Source organism: Aythya ferina, assembly GCF_964211825.1.
Source record: "Aythya ferina genome assembly, chromosome: 33".
Taxonomy (NCBI): Eukaryota; Metazoa; Chordata; class Aves; order Anseriformes; family Anatidae; genus Aythya; species Aythya ferina.
Window position 1 is genome coordinate 1,136,346 of NC_140330.1, and position 25,618 is coordinate 1,161,963.

At 55.9% G+C, this 25,618-nt stretch overlaps 1 protein-coding gene across 2 annotated transcripts; it reads left to right on the forward strand.

Moving 5' to 3' along the window:
• Positions 1–480: 480 nt before the first annotated feature.
• Positions 481–25,420, forward strand: LOC311425721 (LIM homeobox transcription factor 1-alpha-like). 2 transcript variants are annotated; one of them, XM_084501684.1, is made up of 9 exons: positions 481–534; positions 1,366–1,431; positions 4,529–4,715; positions 18,813–19,045; positions 19,549–19,706; positions 19,800–19,877; positions 20,531–20,663; positions 21,047–21,205; positions 21,561–25,420. In XM_084501684.1, the coding sequence occupies exons 2-9, from the start codon at positions 1,374–1,376 to the stop codon at positions 21,713–21,715; spliced, it is 1,161 nt and encodes a 386-aa protein (XP_084357810.1). In that variant the 5' UTR covers positions 481–534; positions 1,366–1,373; the 3' UTR covers positions 21,716–25,420. The 2 variants fall into 2 exon arrangements, with proteins under 2 accessions (XP_084357810.1, XP_084357809.1); XM_084501683.1 differs by lacking the exon at positions 481–534 and adding an exon at positions 790–879.
• The last annotated feature ends 198 nt before the right edge of the window (positions 25,421–25,618 follow it).

Below are 25,618 nucleotides of genomic sequence, written 5' to 3' on the forward strand. Positions count from 1 at the left end.
TTTTTTAAATTTGGATTCCGCTTTGCGAAACTGCCCGGTCCCAGCTTGGCGTCGGATGAGCCCAGCTTTGCGCTGTGCCAAGAGGGGCTGCTGGCACCAAAGGGTGGGCGCCCCCCCCTGCCACGGCACCCCCCCCCTACCATGGCGTCCCCCTGCCATAGCGCCCCCCCCTACAAGGACACCCCCTCCCTATAGGGACACCCCCCCCTACAAGGACACCCCCCCTACAAGGGCACCCCCCCATCGCACCCCATCCTGGGGGTCTCCGCCTCCTTCTCGCCCCGGGGGAGCCCCCGGGGTTCAGGGGGCGGCCGGGCCGGGCAGCCCCCGGGGGGGTCCCCACCGTCGCCCCCCTCTCCCCGCTGCCGGGACGGCGCCGGCGGCGGATTCGTTTGGAAGCCAAGGGAGGGCCGGGGCCATCGAAACGGACCGAGCCCGGGCACCGCGACCGCCCCGACGGCGGGAGGACGCGCCGCCGCCTTCCCTGTCGGCGACAAGGCTGTCGCGACAGAACCGGCAGCCCTTCGGGGAGCGGTAAAGCGGCGGCTTAACGCGCCCGGCTGCGCGGAGCCCCACGACGGCCCTATTCCCACGGAACCCCCACCTCGGCGCCAGCGGGGAGCGCCGCCTCTATCGCGACAGTCGCCGACGGGGCTCTGCGCGCAGCGGGCTCCAGCTCGGGGGGCCCGGCGGGATGGGGCCCCCGACGCGCTCCCGGCTCAGGCGCGCTCCCGGGGGAGGCGGGGGGCGGCGGCGCTCACGGGCACGGGCGCGGACACGAGCGGGGGCTGCGCGCTCTGCCCCGCGCACACTCGCGCCCCGCTCCGCTCCCCGAAAAGCGCCGGTGCCGGTACCGGTGCCGGTGCCTCCGGTGCCCCGGTAGGTGCCGAGCACGGGGGGGGGGTCGCGGGGAGCCGGTACCCGGTTGACGGCAACCCTGGGGACGCGCTCCCGGTGCGCCCCGTCCGGGCGCGGAGAGCCCAGCACCGGGAACCGGGAACCGGGCACCGGACACCGGACACCGGGAACCGGGCACCGGGAGCCGGCCCGCGGGTCTGGGGGGGGGTCCCGTCGGGTCTCACGGACGCGGAGCTGGGGATGGGGGGGGAGCGACCCCCGCCGCGGCATCGCCGGGAACCGGAGCGGGCGGGGAGGCTCCCGGGGATCCCGGGGGCAAGGTCGGGGCTTGCCCCAACGGGACCGGGAGGACCGGGGCGGGTGCGCGCCGCCGTCGCCGGGATTTCGTTGCCGTTCGTTTACCGGGACGCGGAGAACGCCGGGGGCCGACGGAACCCACCCAGAGCTGGGTGGGGGCTTTGGGCTCGGTCCCCCCCGGCCGGTCCTAACGCTGCTCTCCGCCCGCAGCCGCCGGGATGAAGACGGAGGAGGCTCCGTCCTGCCTGCAGCAGGCGACGCCGGTTCTGGGCTTCGGTGAGTGCCGGGGGCGGCGGGGAACGAGCAGAGCCCGACCCCGACCCTCCCGTCCCGTCCCGTCCCGTCCCGTCCCGTCCCGTCCCGTGCCCCCCCCTCCCGCTGTCCCCACTCCTCCGTCCCTACCGGCTCCGGTGCCGGTGCGCAGGGAACGGGAGCGGCCCCCGGCTCAGCCCGGTTTTGCGGTTTGATGCTTTGGAGACAGCCCAAGCCCCGGGAAAGCTGCGAAATGTCCCCCCCGACCCCCTTCCCCTGCGACCCCAAAACAGCTCCGGGGGGCTGCTGCTGTCCTTAGGGCGTTCGGTGACTCCAGCGAGGCACCGAGCGCGGGATGGACGGGGACAGCCCCAGCATCCGACCTTTCCTTACCTGCCCTGACCCCAAAAAAGCCCTTTCGCCTCCTCCGAGCCCCTCTCCCCCCCATTTCCTCGCTGATTTTACGCACAACCCAGCTGCGCACCCGCACCCCGCATGGGGTTCGCCGCTCCCCAACGGAGCGAGGCCGGATCCGGCCACCCCAGAAAGGCCTGGCCGGGAGGGACACGATTTAGACCGAGGCACCCGAGAGCTGCCCCCCCGGGCACGCCGATGCCTTCGCCCCATCTCGCAGAGCTGCGGCAGGGTGGGTGGAAATTGCTCTTCGTTAGCATCAGCGGCTGGGCCAAACTGTTGCATTTCTACAGCTGCTCGGAAAAAGCTGAGGTCTTTGGGGCAGAAAAGGGCAGAACCTCCTCTGCTTTCGGTTCCCGCCGGGGAATGGAGGCAGCCGGCGTTCTCCCGGGACTTTTCACATCCCCTCTGCCCCCCGAGCTCGACACCGCTCGCCTTGTGCTAAGGGCATCGTTCACCTTCGTGTCTTTGCACCGAGCGAGGCTCTGGTGGGAATCACAGCCTGGCAGAGCTGCGCTGCTGTCCCTGCCCCTGCATCCCGACCCTTCCTCCCCCCAGCAGCCTCCTTGCCCACCCCCTCCACTCCCAAGTTTTCTCCCTCTCCCTTTCACAGCGCTCCCCCCTTTGCTATGAAACGCTCCCCGGCTGTTTAAATATCCGCCCTGGGCTAATTCGGCGTGAAACGATTCCCTGCTTTTTCCCCCCAAATTAAAGAGGAGTTCGGGGTTGTCGGCCACAGACCGTAACCCACTGGCGGTTTGGCCCCTTGGGATGCAAGAAGGGTGGAAATGTTTGACTGCAGGAGTTGCTAGCAGAGGAAAAAGGGGGACCTGGACGGAGGTTTGATGAGCACCCACGGTCCCACTGTGCCGGTGCTGCGCCATCACAGCCCTCCTCACGGCCCCGGTGCCGTTGTGCTGCTGCTCCAGCACGGCACACATTTCATTTGTCACCTTCCTGAGCTCAAATCCCCATTTCCAGGGGCTGCAGCGAGGACAGATCCGTGCCTCTGCCCTTGAGGAACGCATTTTGGGCTCGCTGCAGCACCAAGAGCCCCGACACCGGCTCTGTCCCCAGCCGTTCAGGGTGGCTGCAAGAAGCACAAGCTTTCAGGGTCTGTCCCCCTCCCACAGGAGCTGCTGTCCCGTTTCCAAGCCCCAGCACTCGATTAAGAAGCTGTGCTGAGCCCAGGAGCCGTGAGGGGCTTGGGCAAGCAGCTGAAGTCAGCTGGGATGGGATGCCAGTGGTGCAGGACCCCAGGAAACGTGGCAGAAGCTGCTGTTGCCCTCCACACCCCCATTTTTGGAGGTCCTTGTGAGTGTAGCAAACCCAAATTCCTCAAATTCACTCCCTGCTGACATTTCCTCCTGCCTTGGTATAATGGCAGCAGTGCCCAAAATGCAAAGGGGATCACCTGCCTTTACCCAAACTTCCCAGAGCCACCCTCACATTTGCTGCGGTTTCAGATGATTTCAGGACATTGTGGCTTCTCCGTCTCTGGCTGCAGCTAAACTTGGGCAGAGCGAGCGCTCGGAAAGCTTCCTGCATGCAGACACTTTCTGCCCACCTGCATTTTGTCCCTGCAGCAGCCCTGCCTGCTCCATGCCCCCTCTGCACCTGGGGCACAAAATTCCAGCTCGCCGATGCCCACGAAGCTGGAAAGCCAGCTGCCGAGGGGCTGGGTCAGGGCTCCTCCGTGTGTCCCAGCCCAGTTTTGGTGCAAATCCCTCTTTGGCCAGCACAACCCCTCTCCACTCCTCGCCCCGGAGCAGTGACCTGCATCTGGTCCTGCTGCTCGCCAAGGGCTCGAGCCCTCCGAGCCCCCCGCTCCTCCTAGACCTTGTTTCCCCTCGGCATCTTCATCCCCGTGAAGCCACCGTCCCCCTCCAGCCCTGCTGGGGCAGGTGTTCCCAGGCTGGGGAGGGAGAGGATGGCGATAAACACTCGTAAAAGCCAAGGAGCTTGGCACCGTGGAGGCTGTGCGCATCGGAGGGGGCGTCTCTGCCTGGCTCAGCCTGCAGCCCAGATCCAGCGCGGCAGATAGCGCATTTATTGCTCACTCCTCTACCTTGAAGCTATCATGACGAAGCCTTTGAAGAGCAGCCATAGATTTGCATGTTGATAACGCTGAGGGGAAAAAAATATATATATATCCCAAATCTCTGCAGCCTTTCCTCTTTTAAGCAGCTCAGCACCGAGCGTGGGGTGAAAGTGGGCAAAATTCACCCCCGGGGCTGTGCGTTGGCCTGGGTCAAGGTTTGCAGCCCCACCACCTCCTGCGTGGATCTGCTCCACGTTGGCTCCCCGGTTCCATTGTGCGTGTTCCCCACATCCAGCTCGTGCGATGCCAGGAGCACGATTCCCCTGGAAGTCACCGCTCAGAAACCCTTTCCTCTGCTTTCGCAGGAGCAGCTTTGCTGCTGCTTTCACAGGGCCAACTTCTGCCTTCATTTTCAAGGCTGAGCTCCATGCCGAGCCTCCCTTCTCGCCCTCCTGTGCGTGCTCAGCCGCTGACACCAACACCACGTGGTGTTTTTTTTTAAAAAAAAAAAAATACAACACCCAAACCAGTAGGTAATCGTGCAAGCAAACAGTTGTGCGAGGCTTAGCGTCGCCCCTTCCCAAAAGCCAGACACCCCCTGCACGGAACATGCGCCCCGGGGCAGAGCCCAGCTCCTTCTCACGCCGCCTTCTCCCCACTGCCCAGGTTCCGACCCCAAGATGCGGGAGGTGTGCGCCGGCTGCGACACCCCCATCTCCGACCGCTTCCTCCTGCGCGTCAACGAGCGCTCCTGGCACGAAGGCTGCGTGAAATGCGCCGTCTGCCTGCAGCCCCTCTCCGGCACCTGCTACTGCCGCAACCGGCAGCTCTACTGCAAGCACGACTACGAGAAGTAAGTGATTTTTTTTGGGGGGGGTCGGGCTCGGTGCTGACCGTGTCCAGGCAGGGAGGGAGGTGGTGCAAAGTGGGGTCCTGGAAGCGTGGCCACCGGTGGCACGCAGGGTGGCGAGCAGCAGGTGAGGTGAGCAGGGGCACGGAGGCGTGCTGGCTGTCTTGATTTTCCGCCACGATATCGGGATCAAATGCTCTTCTCGGCTGCTGGGATGGAAGGAGGGAGGCTGAGCCTCGGAGACACACGGTCCCAGCTGGATGCTTTGCGTCCTGGTGATGGGGCAGGAACTGGACCCCACTCCTTGGTGCAGAGTTGCCCGTCCCAAAGGATGCGCCATGGGGCTGTGCTGTTTTTTTTTGCTGTTGCTGGGCTTGTTGCAGGGAGGCCACCACCAAGTTCTCCTTTTGGAACAACTTGCCAGGGCTTCCGAGAGTAGAAGGACTGCTGCCTTTCTCTGCTTGTTGTTTCGTTTTAATGGTGTGGATCAAACGAGGTGTTAAAGCGCGAATCTGGAGGTGCAGCATGGAAGCAGGCACCCCAACATTAACCTGTGGCTTCCCTCTACTGCTGGGCTCTGCCCTGTGCATTGGATAAAACACAGCCAGTGCTGCGTGTGGGATTATTTGGAAAAAAAATATATAAATCTGTTTTTTTAGCTTGATTTCGTCAGCAGGGGTAAAAGCTAGAGTGGGATGGTGGAGGTCGTGCTTTGTCATGAGAGTGTGGAAGCAGAAATGAGAAAAACGGGGCTGCGGGCAGGGTGGCATCGATGCAGTTAGCGAGTCAGGGCCTCCGTTTCGCACATATTTCCAAGAAAACCGTGTTTATCCCCAGCTCAGCCTTGTCTGCAAAACTCAAAGATGTGAACATGGGCGTAATTTTGGGGTGTTTGGTGTTGGCCGGGGAGGTGGTGGCAGGCCACACGGACACTCCACGGCATTGCAGGGTTGCTGGAGTTTGGCAGCGTCCTCTAAAGGCTTTTCTGACCGGCCTGATCTTATCTCCTCCGTGCTTCATCAGAGAGCGCAGCCTCCTCCCCGCCAGTGACGCAGGCGCTTGGCAGCGATGGGGATGGCAATAAAAACACCGGGGCTTGCCCGCTTCCCCGGGGTGGCTGGGAGAGCCGGGCAGGCACGAGGAGGCTTCTCCCTCACCCTTCAGCCACAAAAAGGGTGAGCACCAAGGGCTGCTTGGATCTGAGCAGGATGGGCCTCCGCCAGGTCTCTGCTTTGGCTAGGAGGAGCTGGTGGCTGGAGGGGGTTTGGTGGCTGTGGTTGTGCGTAATCAGACACAAATGTGTTGGCAAAACCCGTCTGCGCAGAGCCCCTCGTCCCTCCGAGGAGCTGGGTGCCTGATTTGTGATGGGGTTTCCATGGGGTATCGTGGAGACCCCAGCCTCCACGCTGCTTTTGGCCAAAAAGGGAGGCTGTGCGTCCTCAGGACAGCGTGGCCGTGCCATTTCCCCTCGCCCTGCACTGAATTTGACCACGCTGCCGCTGCTCGGTGCTGGACCCGGTCTGCTCCACCTCGCTGCAGCGCTCGAAGGACCTCAGCCCGATTTGCAAAGACACTTTTAGGGTCTGCAAGCCCTGAAAGTCGGTCCTCCGGGCGCTTCCGACGGCGTCTGCTCAGCACCTTTGTGCTCCCAGCATGGGAATTTCCAGGGAGGCAAACTCTCAGTCCTGCTGTTTGGAAATCCGCTCCCCCCAGAGTCCGCATTCTTGGCCTTGACTCTCCAAAAAGTTCCCGGGTTTGGCCAGCGATTAATCCCAAGCTGCAGGACCCAGCGTCGCCCCGGGGCCGCGGCGCAGACCGTGGCTGCAGCAGGGTGACCTGGAGGGGAGACCCATCTGGCATTTATTCCCCCTCATGCGAGCTGCGCAATAAGAGGAAAATGCTTTAATGGCGAGATAAGCCAGCAGCTGCAGCTGAACGTGGGGGAAGGAACGGGCTGTTGATCTAGAGATGAAATGTTAAGCCCGAAGATGGATGTTGTTCTGCAGTCCCTATCATATAAAACCACAATCTGAAGGCTTTTGGGAAGCTTTCCTCTTCCCCTCTCGCCTGGGGCCCCGCCAGCTCTCCTGCGCTTTGCTCAGGCACCTGCCCTGTAAATCCCGCTCCGGGCAGCTCGCGTAAATGCTATCAAACAGCAACGGCTCGGGCCGGGACGGAGGGGGGAGGAAGGAAAATACTCCTGAAGGATGATAGAGTGGCTGCAGCGGCCCCGTCCCGGGCGCCTTGTTTACTTTGAAGTTTGTTTTGTGGAATGACAGGCAACGCGGGGGCTGCCGGGGAGCTGTCGGGAGGGATCTGAACCGCGGCCGCGCGCTGGCAGCCGTCCCCCTCTCCTCCGCGCTCTCCTCTTGCCCATGTGGAGATGATTTCGCTCGTCCTTGCTGGAGATACGGGGTGAACTCGGCTCGAACCTGGCTCGCCGGCTCCCCATCGCCGCGCTGCCGCCACGTGATCGAGCGCGGGCTCCGTGTGCCCTCGTGCTCCCCGTTTTTGCGTGAATCCCCGCGGCTTCTCCGGCTGGATGCTAAGGGATGAGGAGGGGGCGAGCGGCACAATCCGTCCGTCAGCCCTCCACGGGTGCCTTTGGGTTGTTAGCTTCTTGGCCGGGCATCACGCAGAGCCCAAGCTGACCTCGAGCCCACCTTAAGCAGCCTCCTCCCCACCTATTGCTGCGCTCGGAGATCATATCCACAGCCAAAAAGTGGTGTTTTTTTTTTCCCTGCTCGGTCAGATCCTGAACCAAGAGCAGCAGCAGCTTGCTTCGCCTTTTGAAGCCTCAGGCACCCCTGAGCAGCAGGTAGGGATGGTCAGAGGCAGGGAGCCTTGCAAAAACCAGTCTGAGAGCAGCAGGCTGGGTGCACACCTCCAAAATAGTGATGGAGGTGCACTGCCGGGACACCCGGCGGCATCCTGCTGTGTCCCGTAGCGCAGGGTGGCATCCAGCACCCATACTGGTGTCCAGTACCCATACTGGCATCCAGCACCGACCTGATTTGGGCTGATTTTCCGGGTGGAGCAGGTTGGGAGAAGTCCAGGAGCTGGGGTTGGAGGTGAGAAATGGGAGATGGGGAGGCAAAGGTGGCAGCGAGCTGCCTTGTTCCTTCGCGGGGGGGGGACCCAGGCTGCAAATCCAGGCTGGCAAGCTAAGGGGGGGCAGAGGGGACCCAGAGGGAGCTCTGCTGAGCGGTCTGGGTCATGCTTAAAGCCCTGCGGGAGGGCTCCCCCCGGGCACGGATCCCCTGGAGGGCAGACGCCGGGACAGGGCTTTGAGAGCAGAATGAGCCCAGGCGCTGTCTGCAAACCGCACACATTCCAGGCGCGGGAGTCAGGCCCTAAAAATGATGAAATTGGTGTTGAAAGCAGAAGGATTTGGGATTTTTGCTTGTGACGGGCTCTTTTTTTTTTTTTTTTTTTTTGGCTTTTGAGCATAAAAAACTTTGCCCTGTTCGGGACGTTTGGTTACAGCCAGCTCCGAAATTATCAGCGCGCTTCCTAGGCCCGAGGAATTTCAAAAATGATGCTTGAGATGCGCCTGAAATGCCAGAACCTGACAAGCGGGGACTCAAGGACAAAACGTGATGGATTGCAAGAGCTGCTGACAGGCGCTGCTCTCGGGAAAGGGCTTCTGGCTGCCCCCTGCTTGGCCCAGCTCTGCTTTGCGGAGCGTTGAAGCTCCCAAAGGTGCTGATTTTCCCCCAAAGGCTGCGGGTGAGGACATCAGCCCTGCTCGGCCACATCCAGCTTCTCCATCGGGGTCCCCCCGTGTCTCCTCCTGGCCCCTGCCGCCCATGGGGCAGGTAACGAGAAGTGACAGCGCTCCGAGAAGTGAGCAAATAAACGAGATAATGAGCCCCGCGACAAGGCAGTGATGAATGGGGGCCGCACGCCCAGCGAGCGGACCCTGCGGGTGCCTCCGTGAGGACAACGGGAGATGAAGGAGGAGGAAAGGGAACGTCCCACAGCTCCTTCCAGCCCCCCTGGGCAGGGAGAGAGGGTGATGCGAGGTGCACCTGATGTTTCAAGCCCCCTTTCTGCTCCCAAGCAGCCCGTGATGGTCACGGGTGGTTGCCACTGTCCCGATTGTGCCAGTGCTTGGGGTCTGCAGCAAGGGTGGAGCTGGGATGGAAGGAGAGGGGGTGGAAGGAGATGGGATGGAAGGAGCTGGGATGGAAGGAGATGGGAAAGAGCTGGGAAGGAGCTGTGATGGAAGGAGCTGTGATGGAAGGAGCTGGGATGGAAGGAACTGTGATGGAAGGAGCTGGGAAGGAACTGGAAAGGAGCTGGGATGGAAGGAGATGGGAAGAAACTGGGAAGAAGCTGGGAAGGAGCCAGACACACAATTTGCAGCCTTACATCCATGGTTTATGTGGAGTAAAGCAGCTCCCCAAAGCTTAGGGCACGGCCAAGCCATGGGCTCGCCGCGATCTTTTCCCCGTCCCAAGCCTTCCCTCTCTCCTCGTCGGGTGGGTGGCTGAGCCCCGTCTCCCACCGCGAGCATCATGATTAATGACGTTAATTACACAAAGCTATTCCTACCCCAGTTCTCACTGTTCCTCGCCTTGGTTTGTTCACAGGGCCCAGGAAATTAAACACTAACTCTATAATCACCGCAAAATGAAAGAAATATGCAGATGCGCCTTGAGCATGATTAAGAAACCAGCCACCACGTGCTGTCTGTTCCCCATCGCTGTTGGATTGTTTTTCTAATGGGGGAATACATAGGGAAGGAAGAGATTTTTTTATTTTTTTTTTCCTTGCGCCGCACATTATTTTTCTGGTTTAATTAAATGTAATTTACTCTGATAGATTTCTCTCTCTTTTGGCCTGAATTTTCCTTCCTTGCCTTGTGTCCCGTGGCTTTGAGCCTCCCTTAGACCCACGTCACCAAATTCCACGCCGTGAGTGGGCACAGCTTTCTTACCACGGTCCGATAGCAGCCAGGCTTGCCTCTAAAATCTTTTGCTTTCTCTTGTGCCTGATGAGGAAAAGGAAAATATGAACCCCCAAAGGACTTGGAAATCAAAGTAAACTACCACGGGTCAAGGTGACAGCCCCCTGCAGCAGAGAATACAGATGTAAATTAACAATCAAGTGCTTGCAAATGCTTTGGGTCCTCGGTGCTTCCAGGATTAGCGATTTCTCTGGGATTAGTGCTTCCAGAAGTGGTGGAGAGAGTGGCAAGGGGATCGGTGGCAGTTTGGGGAGGACGTGTGAGCAGGTGAAAGTTTTGCACCAAGGTGCAGAGCCCACGGCTGGTGAGACTGCAAGGGCTGAAGGGAAGGTGACTTATGGAAAGGTTGCTTGTGGTTAGCCCTGAAGTGCTTGGGCAGTTGGACTTGGTGGTCTTTGTAGGTCCCTTCAACTGAAATATCCCCTTCCCTTCCCTTCCCTTCCCTTCCCTTCCCTTCCCTTCCCTTCCCTTCCCTTCCCTTCCCTTCCCTTCCCTTCCCTTCCCTTCCCTTCCCTTCCCTTCCCTTCCCTTCCCTTCCCTTCCCTTCCCTTCCCTTCCCTTCCCTTCCCTTCCCTTCCCTTCCCTTCCCTTCCCTTCCCTTCCCTTCCCTTCCCTTCCCTTCCCTTCCCTTCCCTTCCCTTCCCTCTGCTACCGTCCCCACATTTCCATGGTCTTTGTTGTCTCACTTCCAAGCCTGGCTAGCACTGGAAGGGCAGCGCTTGCAATCCTTCATCCCATTTCTTCATCCTCTCTTTCCTTCCTCTTTCCTTGTGGCCCCTTCTTTCCTTGTGCCCCCTTCTTTCCTCATGGCCCCTGCTTTCCTCGTGGCTTCCCAAAGCAAATTACAACCCAGAGCCGTCGAGTGCTTCCACCTTCCTTTCCCTCGCCCCCTTTAACAATTAGGCTTCCATGTGGCTAATTGCAGCTTACCCTAACTACCTCGGTGGCAGCTCCGCACCTCTGCCTATTCCCACATTGCTGGGATTCCCCTGATACAGCCGTGATCAGCCCTGCAGAAGCCCCATCCTGAGCCTTTTTCCCAATTCCTGTAAAATCAATGCACCACTTTAACCTCTTCTTACTCTTTTTTTCCCACCACTTTGAACTTCCCTTCTCTTCCTTCTTACCCCGTATCACAGGCTGGGGGAAATCTCCCTCAGGCTAAAGGCTGGGTTCCTGTTACGGGACAGCTTTTGCTGTTTAAAAAATCTCTTTTAGGTGCCTGATACGAGCTGCACTCTGTTCAACTCACATCTGCTGCTTAAGGGCATCCCCACAGAGGGGGTCAGAAGCTGACCACACTGGCTTGGTGTGCTCTCTCTCACAGACCACTCATTAAGGCAATTTTCCTTCGAAAACCTTTCCTAAGGTGGCTGCTCGCAGACTCTCACCTTCTCCATCCTCCGTCCTTAACACAGTGCTGAAATATTTTGGGGTCACGGTCATGCCGGGGGGGCATTTGCATCATTTCCAAAACGAGTCCTGCTTTAAAGGACTTTCAGGGGGTGTTGGTGCCCTCGCTGCGGGGATCTCCGTTCCTCCTGACCCACGCAGGGATCTTGTGGGACGTGTAAAAACCCCCACAGGGCACGGTCACATCCGAGCACCCTCGATGGCACCGGGGGCGTTTTGCTGGTGGCAGCCCGGTGAAGCTCGGTGTCACCCGTGGTGGCCCTGCCAGGGACGTGTGTCCTGGTGCTGCTGCTGGCTTTCGAGCCTCCCCCCCTGCTGCTGCACAGCCCCTTCCTTGCTTAAAACGGAGAGGGAGAGAGCCCGGAGTTTAATTTAAATCACATCTCCCCAGCTTGTTCTTTTCTCAATCAATATTGCTTTTTACATCATATCTAATCTCTCTCTCTTTTTTTTTTTTTTCTTCTTTCTTTCTCTCTCCCCTCTTCCCCCTCCAAAGTAAAATTTAATTAAATAATTCTAATGAATGTTTAATGATGTTCTTTTGTCATTATTAAATCTGTAATAAAAGTGTCGGCAGCCCTTCTGCCTCCCCCCCCCACCCCCCCTTTCCCCAGCTCCCCCTGTTAATGCCCCCCCCTCCCCTCCCCGGCACACACTGTCCTGCTGTCTCCCCCCACCCCTGCCAGCCCCCCTCGCGCTGTGACAACGCTCGCATTCAGACCTGCAAACAGGAAATGAGAAAAGGAGAAACAGGATATTGAGCCGGGATACTATCGGGGTGGGTAATATCACCCCTAGCTACTAGCGCAGGAGCCCTTCTCCTGCCGGGCATACTAATGGAGCTGCCCGCCGCCCCGCAATAAGGCAGGACAAAATCAATAGGAATTGATAACTCCGGCGTCGAGCCCTCGTAGCCTGGGCGAGCTCTCGGGTCGTGTCTTGTTGGCTGGAGAGAGGGGAACGGGAGAGGAGCATCCTCGAGGGGGTGTCTCGCCGTGCGGGGCTTTGCAGCATCCGTCAGAGGTGCGGTGCCTGTTTTTTGGAGCTTCCTCGGAGCTCAGTGAGATGCAGGAGCCAGGCTGAGTACAAATGTCAAGCTTTACACTTGGAAGAGGAGCTGGTTTGCAAAGGGAGAGGAAAGCACCCCCCTTCCTGGGCATGCAGGCAGGGGGCTGGGCTCACCTCTTCTGCGCTGCAGCAGCATCAGGCTCTGCTCTGTTCTTTAGGCAGCTGGCAGAACATCACCGAGTGATAAAAATACACACCAAGTGATAAAAATATGCACCAAGTGATAAAAATATGCACTGAGTGCAAGGCCCCACCAGAGCTTCCGAGCTGCAGCAGCAACTTTCAACGAGCTACAGAAAAATAAACGCTGCGCCCGAGCTCTGGGCATCCCACAGCCTGCTCTGCCTGCCCCTGGTCAGCCCAAGATGGGACCCCCATGATCTGTATTTAAAAAAACAAAGCATTAAAGCGTGCTCCAGAGGACCCGAAAGCAAAGCTGAAGCCTAGTGCCAGAGCAGCCCAGGTGTGCATCCCACCTTCCCACAGCTCAGGGATGGCTTGGTATGGGATCCAAGCCGGGAAGGAACCTTTTTGCCACAGCATGGTAGAGGTGAGGGTGATCACAGAAGCTCGAGAGCTGCCAAATTTGCTGCACACATCACCCAGAGCATCCCCAGCTTCGCAGGGCGCTCTCAGGGCAGCTCGGATGTCCAGCAGGGTGTTAGGGGCAGGGGGCAGCAGCTCCAGGCACGGTCCCGCTGCCATCCCTCTCTTCTGGACCTGTTTTCAAAGTGTGGTCCTACCCCGCTCCTCCCACCATGGGGTGCCTGCATGGAGATGGCTTTTGCAGGCAAAACTCAATTTTGGGACCAGTTTTCCTTGCCATCGAGCCGTGCCCACGGGGAGCACCCATGGGGTGCAGAGGGAGAAGGTTTCCCTTCGCCTTTCCCACCGCCTTCCCCTGCCACCTCCCTTTCACCTGGCAGAGCCACCGCAACACAACCCTCCCCGGCGGTCCTCGGAGGGGGGGGAGAAAAAAAAAATAATAAAAGAAGAAACACGCATTTTTTGTTAGCATTCAGCAGTGATATGACAGGCGCCCTATGAATTCTGGGAGATTTTAATAAAGAAGACAGGCCTGTGAAATTTAATAAAAGAGTTCATCAGATTATATGGTGATGGCTCGGTGCCACCGTGCTGGCAGTAATATCCTCGCAGTGGGGGGGTTAACCCCTTGAGGGACAGAGCAGCAGCACAGTATTAAATCTTTCAGTAGCATTTCACTCGTGTCACTTTAATATTTATGAATCTCTCCGGCTTTGGGAACCTCTTTGGTGTTGTTTTGCTTTTTTTGTTGTTGTTTTGTTTTGTTTTGTTTTGCTTCTGGTTCGGATCTTTTCCCAGCATCGGTTTCCATCTCTGACATGAACAGAACCAAGCCCCGGGAGCAGGGCTCCTCACACCTCTTGGCTCCTGGATGGATGCTGGGTGCACTCACGGGGTCAGGACAAGCCAGACCACACCTGTGAGATGCTGTGGACTGCTTGCTTTTCATAACCAACATCCCCAAATCCTTCCATTCTCCGTGGTCGTGGCGTTGCCCTCATCCTTCCAAGTTGTGTTCCCAGCGATGGATGGCGAGGGTCAGCTTTGAGTGTGCCTTGCACAATTCTGTGCACAAAGTGCCCTTCTGGGGGTAAATCTACTCACCTAGCCCACAAAGAGCTTTGGAGGTAGCCGAGGGCAGCTCGTTGTCCCCCAGTTTCCCCTCTCTCTGCCCCAAACGTTGCTGCAAGAAGCCAGAGATTCAGCACAAGGAATTTTTTTCCCCACCGTGCCCCGGTGCCACTCTGTATGGCTGAGCCAGGGGACGTGGCTGGTGCGGGAGGGAATGAAAGAACATATTGTGCTGTCATTGCCTCCTTGTTTCCCCTGTGTGTCCCCATCCCCGTCACGCCCCTAGCCCCCAGCCCCAGCCCGAAATCTGGCCTGCGGCTTTGCAAGCTCCACTTCAATATTTCAGCCAGCTACAATGGATTTTGCAGCTCAGTGTTAAGTAAACAGACCTTGCTTAAGCCTGGACTGCTTCATTTTGACTAAACCCTAACTAAATAAGCTAGTTCCATGAAGCACAGGCCTTCCAGCTTATTCCTTGCTTCATTAACACCTTTTAATCCCAGCGATGCAATCGTACGCGCTCCAAATTACCCTTCCCAGGCCTGGGTCAGCATCCCCTGTGCTGCTGCTGCAGGTCAGAGGCTCTCATCCTGCACTGCAATGGGGATGCTCGGCGAGGATTAACAGACAGCCAGGCACTGGGGTGGTTTACCAGGACTGGAATCTGATAAACACAGTCCATGAAATGTCTGAAAAGAGGTGGGAAGTCCCCAAAGCAGTTTGCAGCTCCTTGGCAATATGCAGGGGTGGACGCAGAGGATGCTTTGCTGTGATGCCTCGTGCCTGGGCTCAACGCTTAGAAACTTTACTGAACTTCCAAGGGAAAATGAACAACGTGCTGGTCTGACCAGCTGTTTGGCCGGTCTCTGTTATTAAAAGAAAAGCAAATTAGTGGTAAATAAAGAGTGAGGACGCTCGTTTGAAAGTGTCAGGCGAGCAAGGGAAATGAATAGTGGAAAGAAACTGTTTTCCATATCGCATAACTCCTGATGCTGAGCAAGATTTCGGCTTCAAAAAGGTGCTGGGCATTGCTCAAGTGCCCAGGCATGAAAGGAGCTGTAGAGCAACATCACTGGGACTTCCAGACTGTGAATCAGTGAGCTGCTGCGTGAGCTCCTGCACGCAGCGTTTGGGGTTTTCTGCAGCTGTGCCAGCCACGCAGCCCTGCTGCTGGTCTCCGAGAGCTCCCTGCAGAAACAGCGTTGGCAGCTGGTGAATTTGGCCTCCGGCAGCAAAGCTCCTAAGATGTGCTGTATCTCCACCCTTGTTGGGTGACAGACACGCTGCCTCCGAGCCATAGAGCAGTACAGGTCGATGCCCTACATCGCGTGGTCGCTGCACGCTGCTCTTCTCCCCACACTGCTCTTCTTGCATCCAGCATCCACCAGCTTCAGGAACTGGCTGCCAAAATCTGTCCCTGGAGCCCCAAGTCTCCCTCACGATGCTGACCTGTGAGCAGCCATGCAGCTTGCAATCCCCAAAGACATTCAGGCTTATAAACCCATCCACCTCCCAGCTCCAGATGGTTTTTCCATCAAGGTGAGCCTTTCCCCAGCAGGAAAATCCAATCTTATCTTTTGCAAAGGTAAAATTAATCTGAGGCAAGCAGGTAAGGATGTGGGACATGTGTCTGTATGCATACTGTGAATGCTGTGTGCAGGCACGTGCCTCTGCTTGCTGGATGGTTTCTGAACATCCCCAGGAATAAAAATTGATAGCGTTATCACAGCTTCAGTAAGAAATCTTATCAGACACTGCTTCTTGAGGAAACGTGGGTGTTGAGGACCTGGGAATGTGGAGACCCAGCCAAAAAGTGGGGTCAGCAGGGGCATTTTAAGACAAACACAGACACACGGACCGCGAGGCTGAGACTGCACAAGGGTCCTCTCAGAAAACGGGATGCGGCAGCAGCGAGCTACGAGCCCTCGGAAGGGCTCCTGCTGCTGCTCCCTCTCCTCGCAGACATCCTGCTCGTGTCGCTGCTGCTCCTCAACGCGCTTTTCATTACGAACCCAGGAACCCGCTTCGGTTTTGGACCATCCCTCGGCGTGGTTTCTCCAGGCAGCCGCTCCCAGACGTCGGGCAGCCGCGTTTGCCGCTCAGCCTCCCCAGCCTCCTCGGAACCCACTGCCAGCCACGGAGATGTGTTTTGTTCCTATGGCAACCTAAACAATATTACCTTGACTTAAACGGATTCAGGCAATATTAAAACCAGCCTCTTTAGGAATTCCTGGTGTTGGAGGGGCTGAGAATTTTAATTTTGTGTAATGCGAGCTGACACCGTGTTTATGAGCTGCTTGCTGAATGTTTTCTTCAATTAGTACAAAGCAGAGTGGATTTGTTTTCGGGGCTTAGCTGGGAGATGGAGTGTGCGAGCCTCGCAGTGCCAAAAGCATTATTGAGTTACGCTGCAGTAACGGCACTTCCCTCACCTGGTAGCTGCACAAAAAAAAAAAAAAAAAACCTTTTCGGGGAAATCTGGCACATGACAAGATCTTCACATGAGGCTTGCTAACTGCCTGGTCCCAACAGGGGTGGGGGGAATGGGTTTGTTGCTTTGTGGGGGAATGGGTCTCCTTTCCCAGCCCCAACTTCTGTACCTCCATCTCCTTGCTCTGCTCCACACATCCCACTGCACCCAGGTTCAAAGCTTTCCTTTATTTGCTGTTTCTGGGCAATTTTCTGGACATTTTGCCCAAGCAACCAGCAATGTCACTGAGGGTGGAGATATGAAAGGCCCCAGGAGTGCTGGGCACCTAACTGGGTACAAATAATTGAGGAAACACAAGCGTGGATCCATACAGAGAGTTTTCCATCGGTGTCTTCCCAAACTCTCCCCTTCCTTGCTTGGAGGCAGGCCAAGATGTTGAAGCAAAGCTTTGGTTTGATGGGCCTGTGGTCTTACCACATCCCCTCTCTGGATCTGGGGCTCTTGGGCTGAACCTGGGCTCCCTACAGGAGAAAACCTCTGAAAAATTCAGCGGGACCGGGTGGGAGCATGGGGCCAGCTTGTCTCAAAGTCAGATTGTATGTGTGGCTGCAGATTCAGCTACACAGCAGCATACAAAGAGGCATGGCAGAGCTTTCTTTGGGGACAGCAGTTCTGAAATTCAACGCTTGCTCCTAAACTGGTTGTTTGCGGGATAAGGGACAGGAACTTTGAAAGAACGGTGTGATTTCCCACAACTGGCATAACAAATTATAAGTGGCTCTCAAGAAAACAAAGACGTGACAGTCTAGCCGCTGATTCAAGGCAGATTCAAGTTGGAAATGGGGGCTGAGGACGTGGTCAGCCTCTGGAGCCCCTGCCAGCGACGTGGGCAGATCCTCCTCCACCTGGAGCCCTCCACCTGTGGTGCCACGGCCAGCGGGCAGGATCAAGGTGGGAACCCCTGGGTGAGAACGCAGCAGGCAAGGGCTCCAGCTACACGATCGTTACGCTCCAGCCGGGCTTGAAGTCCAGGAACATTAATAACTGAATAGTTGGTCGCATGTCACTTGTTCCTGACCGGTCCCAGAAAGCCACGACTGCAGATTGGCTCTCTTGATGGGTTGGGTTGGTTTTTTGTTGAGTTGTGTTTTTTTTTTTTTTTTTCCTTCCTTTTTTCCTTTTTTTTTTTTTTTTTTTTTTCTTTTTTCTTTTTTTCTTTTTACTATTTCACTTCTGCTGTTACAGAAGGATGTCGGTGTTAGGAAAGGGACAGGTTTGAATTCAGCCCAGATTTGGGCTGGGCTTGTGCCCGGAACACGCTCCCAGCTTGCTCCTTCCGTAAGACACTGAGGTTATGGCTAAAAGGCTGCTCTTTACTCCCCGCAATTCGTCTCAAATTCAGTTATTATTTTTCAAGTGTGAATTACGGAAAGACAAAGAGGAAAGGGAGAGAGGGAGAGGGAGAGGCAAGGCGAGGAACATGCGTACAAACGCACTCACACAAAGGAGAGAGAAATCCCACACCATTCCAGTTGGAATGTCCCAGACACCGCAGCCGAAAGCCACCGCACAGCACAAATCCATGGTGGTATTTGGAAGGGATGAGCCCACCCCTGTAAGCCTCTTCATCCTGCTCCACAGAGTTTGCCAGGAGGATTAACCTAGTCTTGTTCTCAATCCCAGTTTATGAGTTCCCTGCTGGTGGGGAAGATCCTGTGTGTTTAAACAACAGCCTAATTAATCCCTATTTTATTACTTTCTCTTGTCAAGTGGCTAAATAGAAGCTGTCAGCCGGCAGCCACCGCCGCTCACATTTGTTTAGATCCCAAATTACTTCATCAGAACCATCTGCTCGGTGCGCGGGGCGCTCGCAGTTGTTTATTCCTCTCTCTGGACATGGAGTGGGGCACAAACACCTCCCGGTGGGACTCCCCGCGCCAGGCTCTGCCAAGCCCTGGGGACTGTCCCGGGGGGGTCCACAGTGAAATCTGCCATGAACCTGGTGAAGCCAGGCAGCCAACAGCCCTGGAGAGGAAAAGGGGACACCCAGCTCTGTCCTGATGGGCCAAGCACGTTTGCGTTCCTCCCTGGGGTTATAGGTGGTCAGGAAGCCCCCAAGAAGGACACCCGCTTCCTTCCTTGGTTCCCGAGCCCCTCAGGGATGGAAGGAGCTGGGTGTTTTCACCCTGGAGAAGAGCAGGCTCAGGGGGACCTCATCACGGTGTTCTGGTACTTAAAGGTGGCTACGAAGTGGATGACAGCTCTCTCTCCACGAGGAGCCACGTGGAGAAGACAAAGAGCCATGGGTACAAGCTGTACCATGGCAGATTTCATCTTAATGCAGGAAGGAAATGGTTTACAATGAGAACAATCCCAGGAGGAACCTCCCCAGGGGTGTGGTGGAGTCCCCATCACTGGAGGATTTCAAGGTGCGGTTGGGCAGGGCGCTGGGTAATCTCATCTAGGCTCCCTTTTCCCACCAAAAGCTTGGATCTAGGTGAGCTTTTGGGGTCCCTCACACCCCAGGGATATTCTGTGGTTATGTGATTCTGCCCCAGCAGCCCCGTGCAAGTGCCTAACCCCAGGACCTTCCCCGCAGGCTGTTCCAGACCAAGTGCAGCAGCTGCCTGAAGGCGATCGCCCCGTCCGAGCTCATCATGCGGGTGCTGGAGAACGTCTACCACGTCCACTGCTTCTACTGCTGCGAGTGCGAGCGGCGCCTGCAGCGGGGAGACGAGTTTGTGCTCAAGGAGGGGCAGCTGCTGTGCCGCAGCGACTACGAGAAGGAGAAGGAGATGCTGAGCGCTATCAGCCCCGCTCCCACTGAGTCTGGTGAGGGGCTGGAGCAGCACCGAGGGTGGGGAGCGGGGCAGGCAGGGTGGGTTTGTAGGGTACGGTGGTTTTTGGAAGGGGTGAGCTCATCCCTGTGAGCTCTTCATTCTGCTGCCAGTCCCTAATTAACTCCAGGGGAGGCTCCAGAGGAGGAGGAGGTGGGTGGAGGTTGTGGCACCTTGTCCCCTCGGTGAGGGCAGAGGGGCAGCCCAGGGGGTACCTCGATCTATTTGGTGTGTCTGGAGAGGTTTGGCTGGGCTGATTTAAGACATTATGGGATGGAAGGTGCGGGGCCAGGCTGGTCCCTCAGCACCACCTCTTATTGACTGTGTTCCTCTGAGCCACAACTCAGCCTGCGAGCTCTCCTGGCCTCATTCTGCGCTTCTGGCCCAAATTTATCCTCATGAGGAGCAAAACTGACCGTTTCTCTGAATCCTTGCCCTGGGAGATGGCCTAGAAAGGCCGCTCTCTGCTGAGCCACAGCTCCCGACCTTCTTTTGCAGTGAAAAGTGAGGACGAAGACGGCAGCCACTCGCACGGCAAGGGCGGTGAGGAGAGCAAAGACCACAAGCGCTCCAAGCGCCCGCGCACCATCCTCACCACGCAGCAGCGGCGGGCCTTCAAGGCTTCCTTCGAGGTTTCCTCCAAGCCTTGCAGGAAGGTATGACGGGGCCGTTACACGGTTGCAGGCCTGGACCCTTTTAAGCGCAATTAATTTCTGATTCTGCTCTCCTTCCCTTCATTTTGCGGACAGGTGAGGGAGACCCTGGCAGCTGAGACGGGCCTGACCGTGCGGGTGGTGCAGGTCTGGTTCCAGAACCAAAGAGCCAAGGTGAGCAATGGTCCCTGCCCCACAGCTGTGTTCCCGACACGTCTGGGATATCACACACTGATCCAATTCAAAGGAAATACAGAACAGGAAAAGAGAAAATTGGTCAGATCAGAACAGCTACACGGGACCAAACCACGGGTCCACCTCGTTGTGCAACAGGGATCTAATAATAGCAAAAGCCTGGAGAGGAATGTAAGAAACCTATAGACGTTTGCAGAGCTTAAATGTTCTCCTTTTTGTTTTTTTATTATTCTTTTGCTACATGCTACTTTCCCCCCTCACGGTGAGATTGGGAAGACTGGAAGGATTTCCCACTTCTTCCCTCTAGAAGTTGCAGGGAAAACTTTTCCAGTGGTGCAGAATGCACAGGGTGAAAGCAGAACCTGACCTTGCAGTAGACCAAAGCCCTTTGCTTTTTAAATTGTGTGTGGCATCTCCCAGAAAGATTCTACAGCCTTTCCTGCCAGCCCCGCTGCTCATAGGGCTTGTCTTGGCTGGGTACAGAGGATGGTGACTGCAGGGGAGTCACCCCGAGCAGCCTGGCAGGGATATACCATGGCAATGCTCGGTGGCGACGAAAGGCAGGTGGCAGTCATCTGCTGCCTCTCCCCCCTGCTCAGAGCCTCAAATCTGGGGTCTTGGTCTCCTTGCAGATGAAGAAGATCGCTCGCAGGCAGCAGCAGCAGCAGCAGCAACAGCAGGAGCAAGACCAGCTGGGCAACCCTCGCCTGGGGAGCGGGAGGGGGACCGGCCGCAACAGCAGGCAGAGCAACGACGACAGCGAAGGTGAGGAGCTGGGGGGCACGTCGACAGCGCTGGGGGCTGCAGGCTGGGGTGGGGGGATCAGCTCGAATAGATCGGAGAGGGAATGCACACGGGGATTAGCAGGGAGCAGGCAGGTTGTGGCTGAGTTGGTGTGCAAGTTGTCAGTGACCCCAACGGTGGAATGGTGCTGGGAAATGCTTGGTGGGACTCAGGGGTACTCACGATGCAGCATGCCTGTCCTCTTCCTGGGAAGAGGATCCTTTTTATAACCTTGAGTGGATGTTTATAACCTTACATCCGTGTTGCAGGGATGCCCTGAGCAGTGCTGACTCCACTTGGGGTCATGTTTTTGTACCCATGCTGCGCGCCCCTTCTCCAACCCATCCCACTGCTTGTGTCTTTAGACGGTGCAAGCGTTCACGGCCTGGACGGGCTGATGGTTCCCTATCCTCGCATCCCCCAGCAGCAGCTGCTGCCCCTGGATCAGAACGGCTACAGCACAGACTTGTACAGACAAGGGCTCACACCGCCCCAGCTGCCAGGAGACCATCTGCACCCCTACGGTAGGAGAGCTCCGGGGAGCTTGCACCGAAGCCGTGTCCCTGCACCAAAGCTGCCCAAGCCACGAATCCAACCCTGCCAATGGTCCACGGGACTTGGACGTAGCTCAGAGGAAGTTTGGCGAGGCCACAGCCTCGGGCTGAGCTCTGCTGGGGTCTGGGGAGTGAGCCTGGGGTCTTCTCTCCAAGGAGAGACATTTGGGTGAGGGAGGAAAGAGCTGTGCCCGGTGCTGGTCCTGGCGTGGGGTCCCCTCGTGCTCACGGTGGTTTATCTTTGTGATGCAGCCACACACCAGCTCCCCCTGTACAATGTGCCCGTGCCACGTCCCCACTTATCTCCCTCTCTTTCCTCTTCCAGACTCAGAAGGAGTTTTCCACGACATGGACAGCGACAGCATCAGCCACCTGGGAGACTGCCTGCTGTCCACGGCTGAGGCCAACCTCCTCCAGGCCCGCGTGGGCAATCCCATCGACCGACTCTACTCCATGCAGAGCTCCTACTTCACCTCCTGACCATAGAAAAGCTCCTGGCTCTTCGCGAGGATCTCGGGTGGATGCTGCTCCAAATTCAGAAGTGGGTTTGAGGGAGGAGAAACCAGACTGAGACCGTCAGAGACATTCCTCGAGCACTGCACAGCGGAGGAGGCAGCTGGGGCCGCCACACACGAGCACCAACCCACGGGGACCTTTCACAGCCTGAAGGACTTTGGATTGCCTCTCTCCCTTTTTTCTAGCCACGAGTAGATCAATGGTATGATGTTGTTTAGCTGTACCTTTAGCAGTTTGTCCAGTGTTTAAGCTTTTGAGCGTTATGTCCTTCAAACAAAGACTGGCCAAGCTAACCAGGGCGGCCCCCTGAAGTAGCAGGTGCCCTTCCCACACAAACTCTGTTTATTTAAGCCCTGGTTGCAGCTGAGCTGCCCGCCGGGCTGTTTTGCCTCATTTCCCAGCCTATGGGACAAGGTTAATTTTCAACAGCAAAAGCCAAGGTCCTGAGGCATCTCTAAGGGATGCCACTGCTGCTTCAGAGATTCTCTTCGTGGCTGTCGACGGGTTGGCACAGTACGGTTTTTTAATGGTTGACATTTCAGAAATGCATGACAGCCTGGCCCTGGAATGAAACGGCTGTGCTCGGGTATCTGCTTCAAGAAACGGGAGTACTCGTGCTCTGTCATGCTCAAGGATGCCAAGAGAAGTGTAACACATCCACAGCGAGCTTTCTGTTGCCTTTACGTCTGTCTTTCTTTCTCTAAAGGGGCACTTCTACTCCCTTTATGGGCGGAACAAAGACTATCTTCTGTTTGTTTCCTTTTTAAAACAGCAAAGCAAAATGGTTTTACTCTAAAAATATTCCTGCTAGAAAGCCCCTTCTCTATAGCAGGATTTCCCACTCTGGCTCCTCTTTCAGGCATCCTAACGCCCTGCTTCCCTCCGACAAGAAAGAAATAGCGTTGCATTATCTCACTTACCTCCAGCAGGCTACATCTGGTTGTTGCTTTGAGGACGGTGACAGCAGGACTCAGTCAAGAGAAAAGCGTGTCTCTGCTGTGGATAGCAAGCAGAAATCCATTTTCTCCCATTTTTTTCTCATGAAAGAATCAATTTCTTTCACCACAATGCCCTCCTGCGTGAGGCAGGCGAGAGTTACGAGAAGCCAACGGGTGCCGATGTGAACAGCCACAAAAACTAAAATGGGCAAGAAAGAGAGAGCAGAGACTGGGAGCCTGAATTATTACCACAGGGAAACCCTTCGGTCTCCTACCCAGGACCCAAATCTGGGGTTTGGTTCTTTGTATTTATGAAGGACAGCCAGAATTCCTAGAAAGGTCGGGTTTCCCCAAGAGCATGCCAGCTGAAGGGACAAGGTCCTTCAGACCCAACCTTCCCACATCTGTTTGAACACTATCTGGCAGACAGCTCCAGAAGGAAATGACGACTTCTTTTCGCATCTCGATCTCCAGGGTTGTGAGCCTAAGAACGCAACCTGAGAACCTGGCTGGCTGCTGTTTCTGTATGTGGTGTTTTACTTCTGCGCCTCCACAGGCTTGCCGGTCTGATTGTAAAGGTGTGTATCCTCTCCAATAAGAAAAAAAAAAAAAAAGGAAAAAAAAAAAAAAAGGCTAATTATTGTTGTCTGTGGTTGTGGAGGAAGATACCCAGGAACTATATAATCCTGGCTTTGGGGAATGAAAGGAGACGCAGTCCTGATGCATTTTGCTTCTTGTCAGGAATTTTTCACCTTCTCAAGACTACTTATAGAGAACATAAAGGACATAAAGGTGCTGTGTAACAGAACCGCAGCCCTATAAAGCTCACTCCAGCATTGCTTCACCTTTAATAAAGCTGTGTGAATGTGACACGTCCCGTTGTGTTTGCAGTGCCGGATTCTGTAGCTGGACTCTCCTTTGCTCTCACCCTCAGCCTGTGTACATAGTTTACAGACACTCTGGCATTTCTTTTCAGGAGGGAAGGGGGAGCCTTTTGCAGAAACAGACGTTTCTGACGTATGTTTGCCCACAAAGACAAGTTCTAGACCCAGCTACTGCAGTTGGTTGGCTTCCACCTTTGTTGTGTGGTCACCCACCCGTAAGAAATGACACTGAAAAACTCCTGAAGCTGTACGGTTCTTTTTGCACAAAGACGGTCTCAGTTTAGATTAAGTTTTAAGAGAATGTTACGGTGAACTCTGTGCAAATTGGTGTTTCTCCCGGACGCTGGAGCCAGCTTCACCCACTGAAACCCTCCCTTCTCTTCGTTGTGATCTTGTGCTGTGATGTGCCGATGTTTTTTTTTTTTTGGTTTGTTTTTTTTTTTTTTTTTTTTTTGCATGTACATTTGAAAATAAAAAGCAAACTGTAAGTGGAAACCCAAAGCTTGCCTCAGCACAGTCAGACAACCTGCACGCACAGGCAGCCCCAGGGAAGGCTGGCCTGGGCTCCTCGGACAGCCCAGCCCTTCCTTCCCTTTCCCAGGAGTGAGGAATCCTGGAGAAGCCGAGGAGCTCGTGCTGGCAGCTCTCCACCTCCCCAGGCAGCCAGCTCAACAGCAGGAGTCCCAGGTAGCTGCACGAGGAGCTAGGATCCCAACGAGAATAAATAAATACAGCGAGCTGCTGTGAGGAGCTGTGCTAGACCTGGAGCTGCTGAGAAAAGGAGTCTGATGGTGACGAGAGATCAAGTGCCAAAGCCACTTCAGAGCTATACCCTCTAGAAACGAGCAGCTGTTAGCGTGCAGGCGCTCTCCAGGGCTGGATTCTGCCTGAAAGGAGCAGAGGGAAAGCAGAAAGGTGGGCACCAAATCCACAGCTGATGCTGTCCATGCCTGGGGAGCTAACGGGCTTGCCAAGCGAGTCCTGATGCCTCTCCTGGCATCAGTCCGAAGGACAGGGCTGCTTTTAGCATCACCAGGATGGCCAGGGGTCAGTTTGGTGATCGCAGGTGAACCTGCTCTCTCTTGCAGCTCTCACATCTCCATTCTTGCAGACACAAGGGGCCGGGGGAGGCACGGAGAGGAGCGGCAGCGAGCACCGACCCTGACAAAGGGGAAGAGGCAGAGGCAGCTCTGTGACCATGGCGCAGAAGGGATCTGACCCTTCTGCACCTCGGGGGTAACAGCGTGCATCCCAAAACCCCATGGACGTCAGGGAGCTAAGTCTCACGGCTATCACGGGACCTGGAAATCATTCCAGAAGGCTCCGGCTGCTTGGCAGCAGAGTGAAGAATGGAGCCACAGCATACTGAAACACCTGGACGCCCTCTCTTTTCCCTCCAGAGAGAATAAAGGTGAATAAAAGCGAATCAAGGTGACCACCGGATGAAAAACGTTCCCCCTCTGCCCACCCAATTCCCCTCGTGCTTGCGAGGGACTCGAAAACCAACTGGACAACAGCCAAGCAAAGCAAACGTGTGTGGGGATGGAATGTGGCTCTGCACAGCTCCCTGCCCTCGGCTGCTGCCCATTTCAGCCCTGGCCCTGCCAGCAGCACTAAATCTCTCCCGGTGACTGCAAACACCAAAGGAACACGCTGATTTATGGCTCCTTTAAGTAAGAGAAGCAGAGTGTAAAACGAGAATATTTTCTGGATGAAAAATTAAAGAGATGTTTTTGTTAGTTCCTCATTCTAGGATCGTGTGTAATTTACCTTATTGGTTTTCGAGTTCCACTTGAAAGGAAAAGTGACATCAACAGGAGTTAAAGCAACAGGCTGAAAAAAGCCCTGACACACTTAACTTCGTATGCTGAGATCTAAACCAGAAAGAAATTGAGCAAAAATAAAGGAAAGAATGAACTCACGATTCTTAGCTTTCTCTTAGTTAAGGACCTCAGAACTCCTTGCATATATTAATTAATGATCCCTCACTGCTCCCCAGCCAGGTAGGTGTTATTTATTTTAAAGGTGAGTAATCAGAGGCACAG

Bases quoted from the DNA above. Each gene is read 5' to 3' on its own strand.
- LOC311425721 (XM_084501684.1), top strand. From the start codon at position 1,374: ATGAAGACGGAGGAGGCTCCGTCCTGCCTGCAGCAGGCGACGCCGGTT. The intron at 19,046-19,548 runs GTGAGGGGCTGG...CTTCTTTTGCAG, and splicing joins CCCCGCTCCCACTGAGTCTG to TGAAAAGTGAGGACGAAGAC. The intron at 21,206-21,560 runs GTAGGAGAGCTC...TTCCTCTTCCAG, and splicing joins AGACCATCTGCACCCCTACG to ACTCAGAAGGAGTTTTCCAC.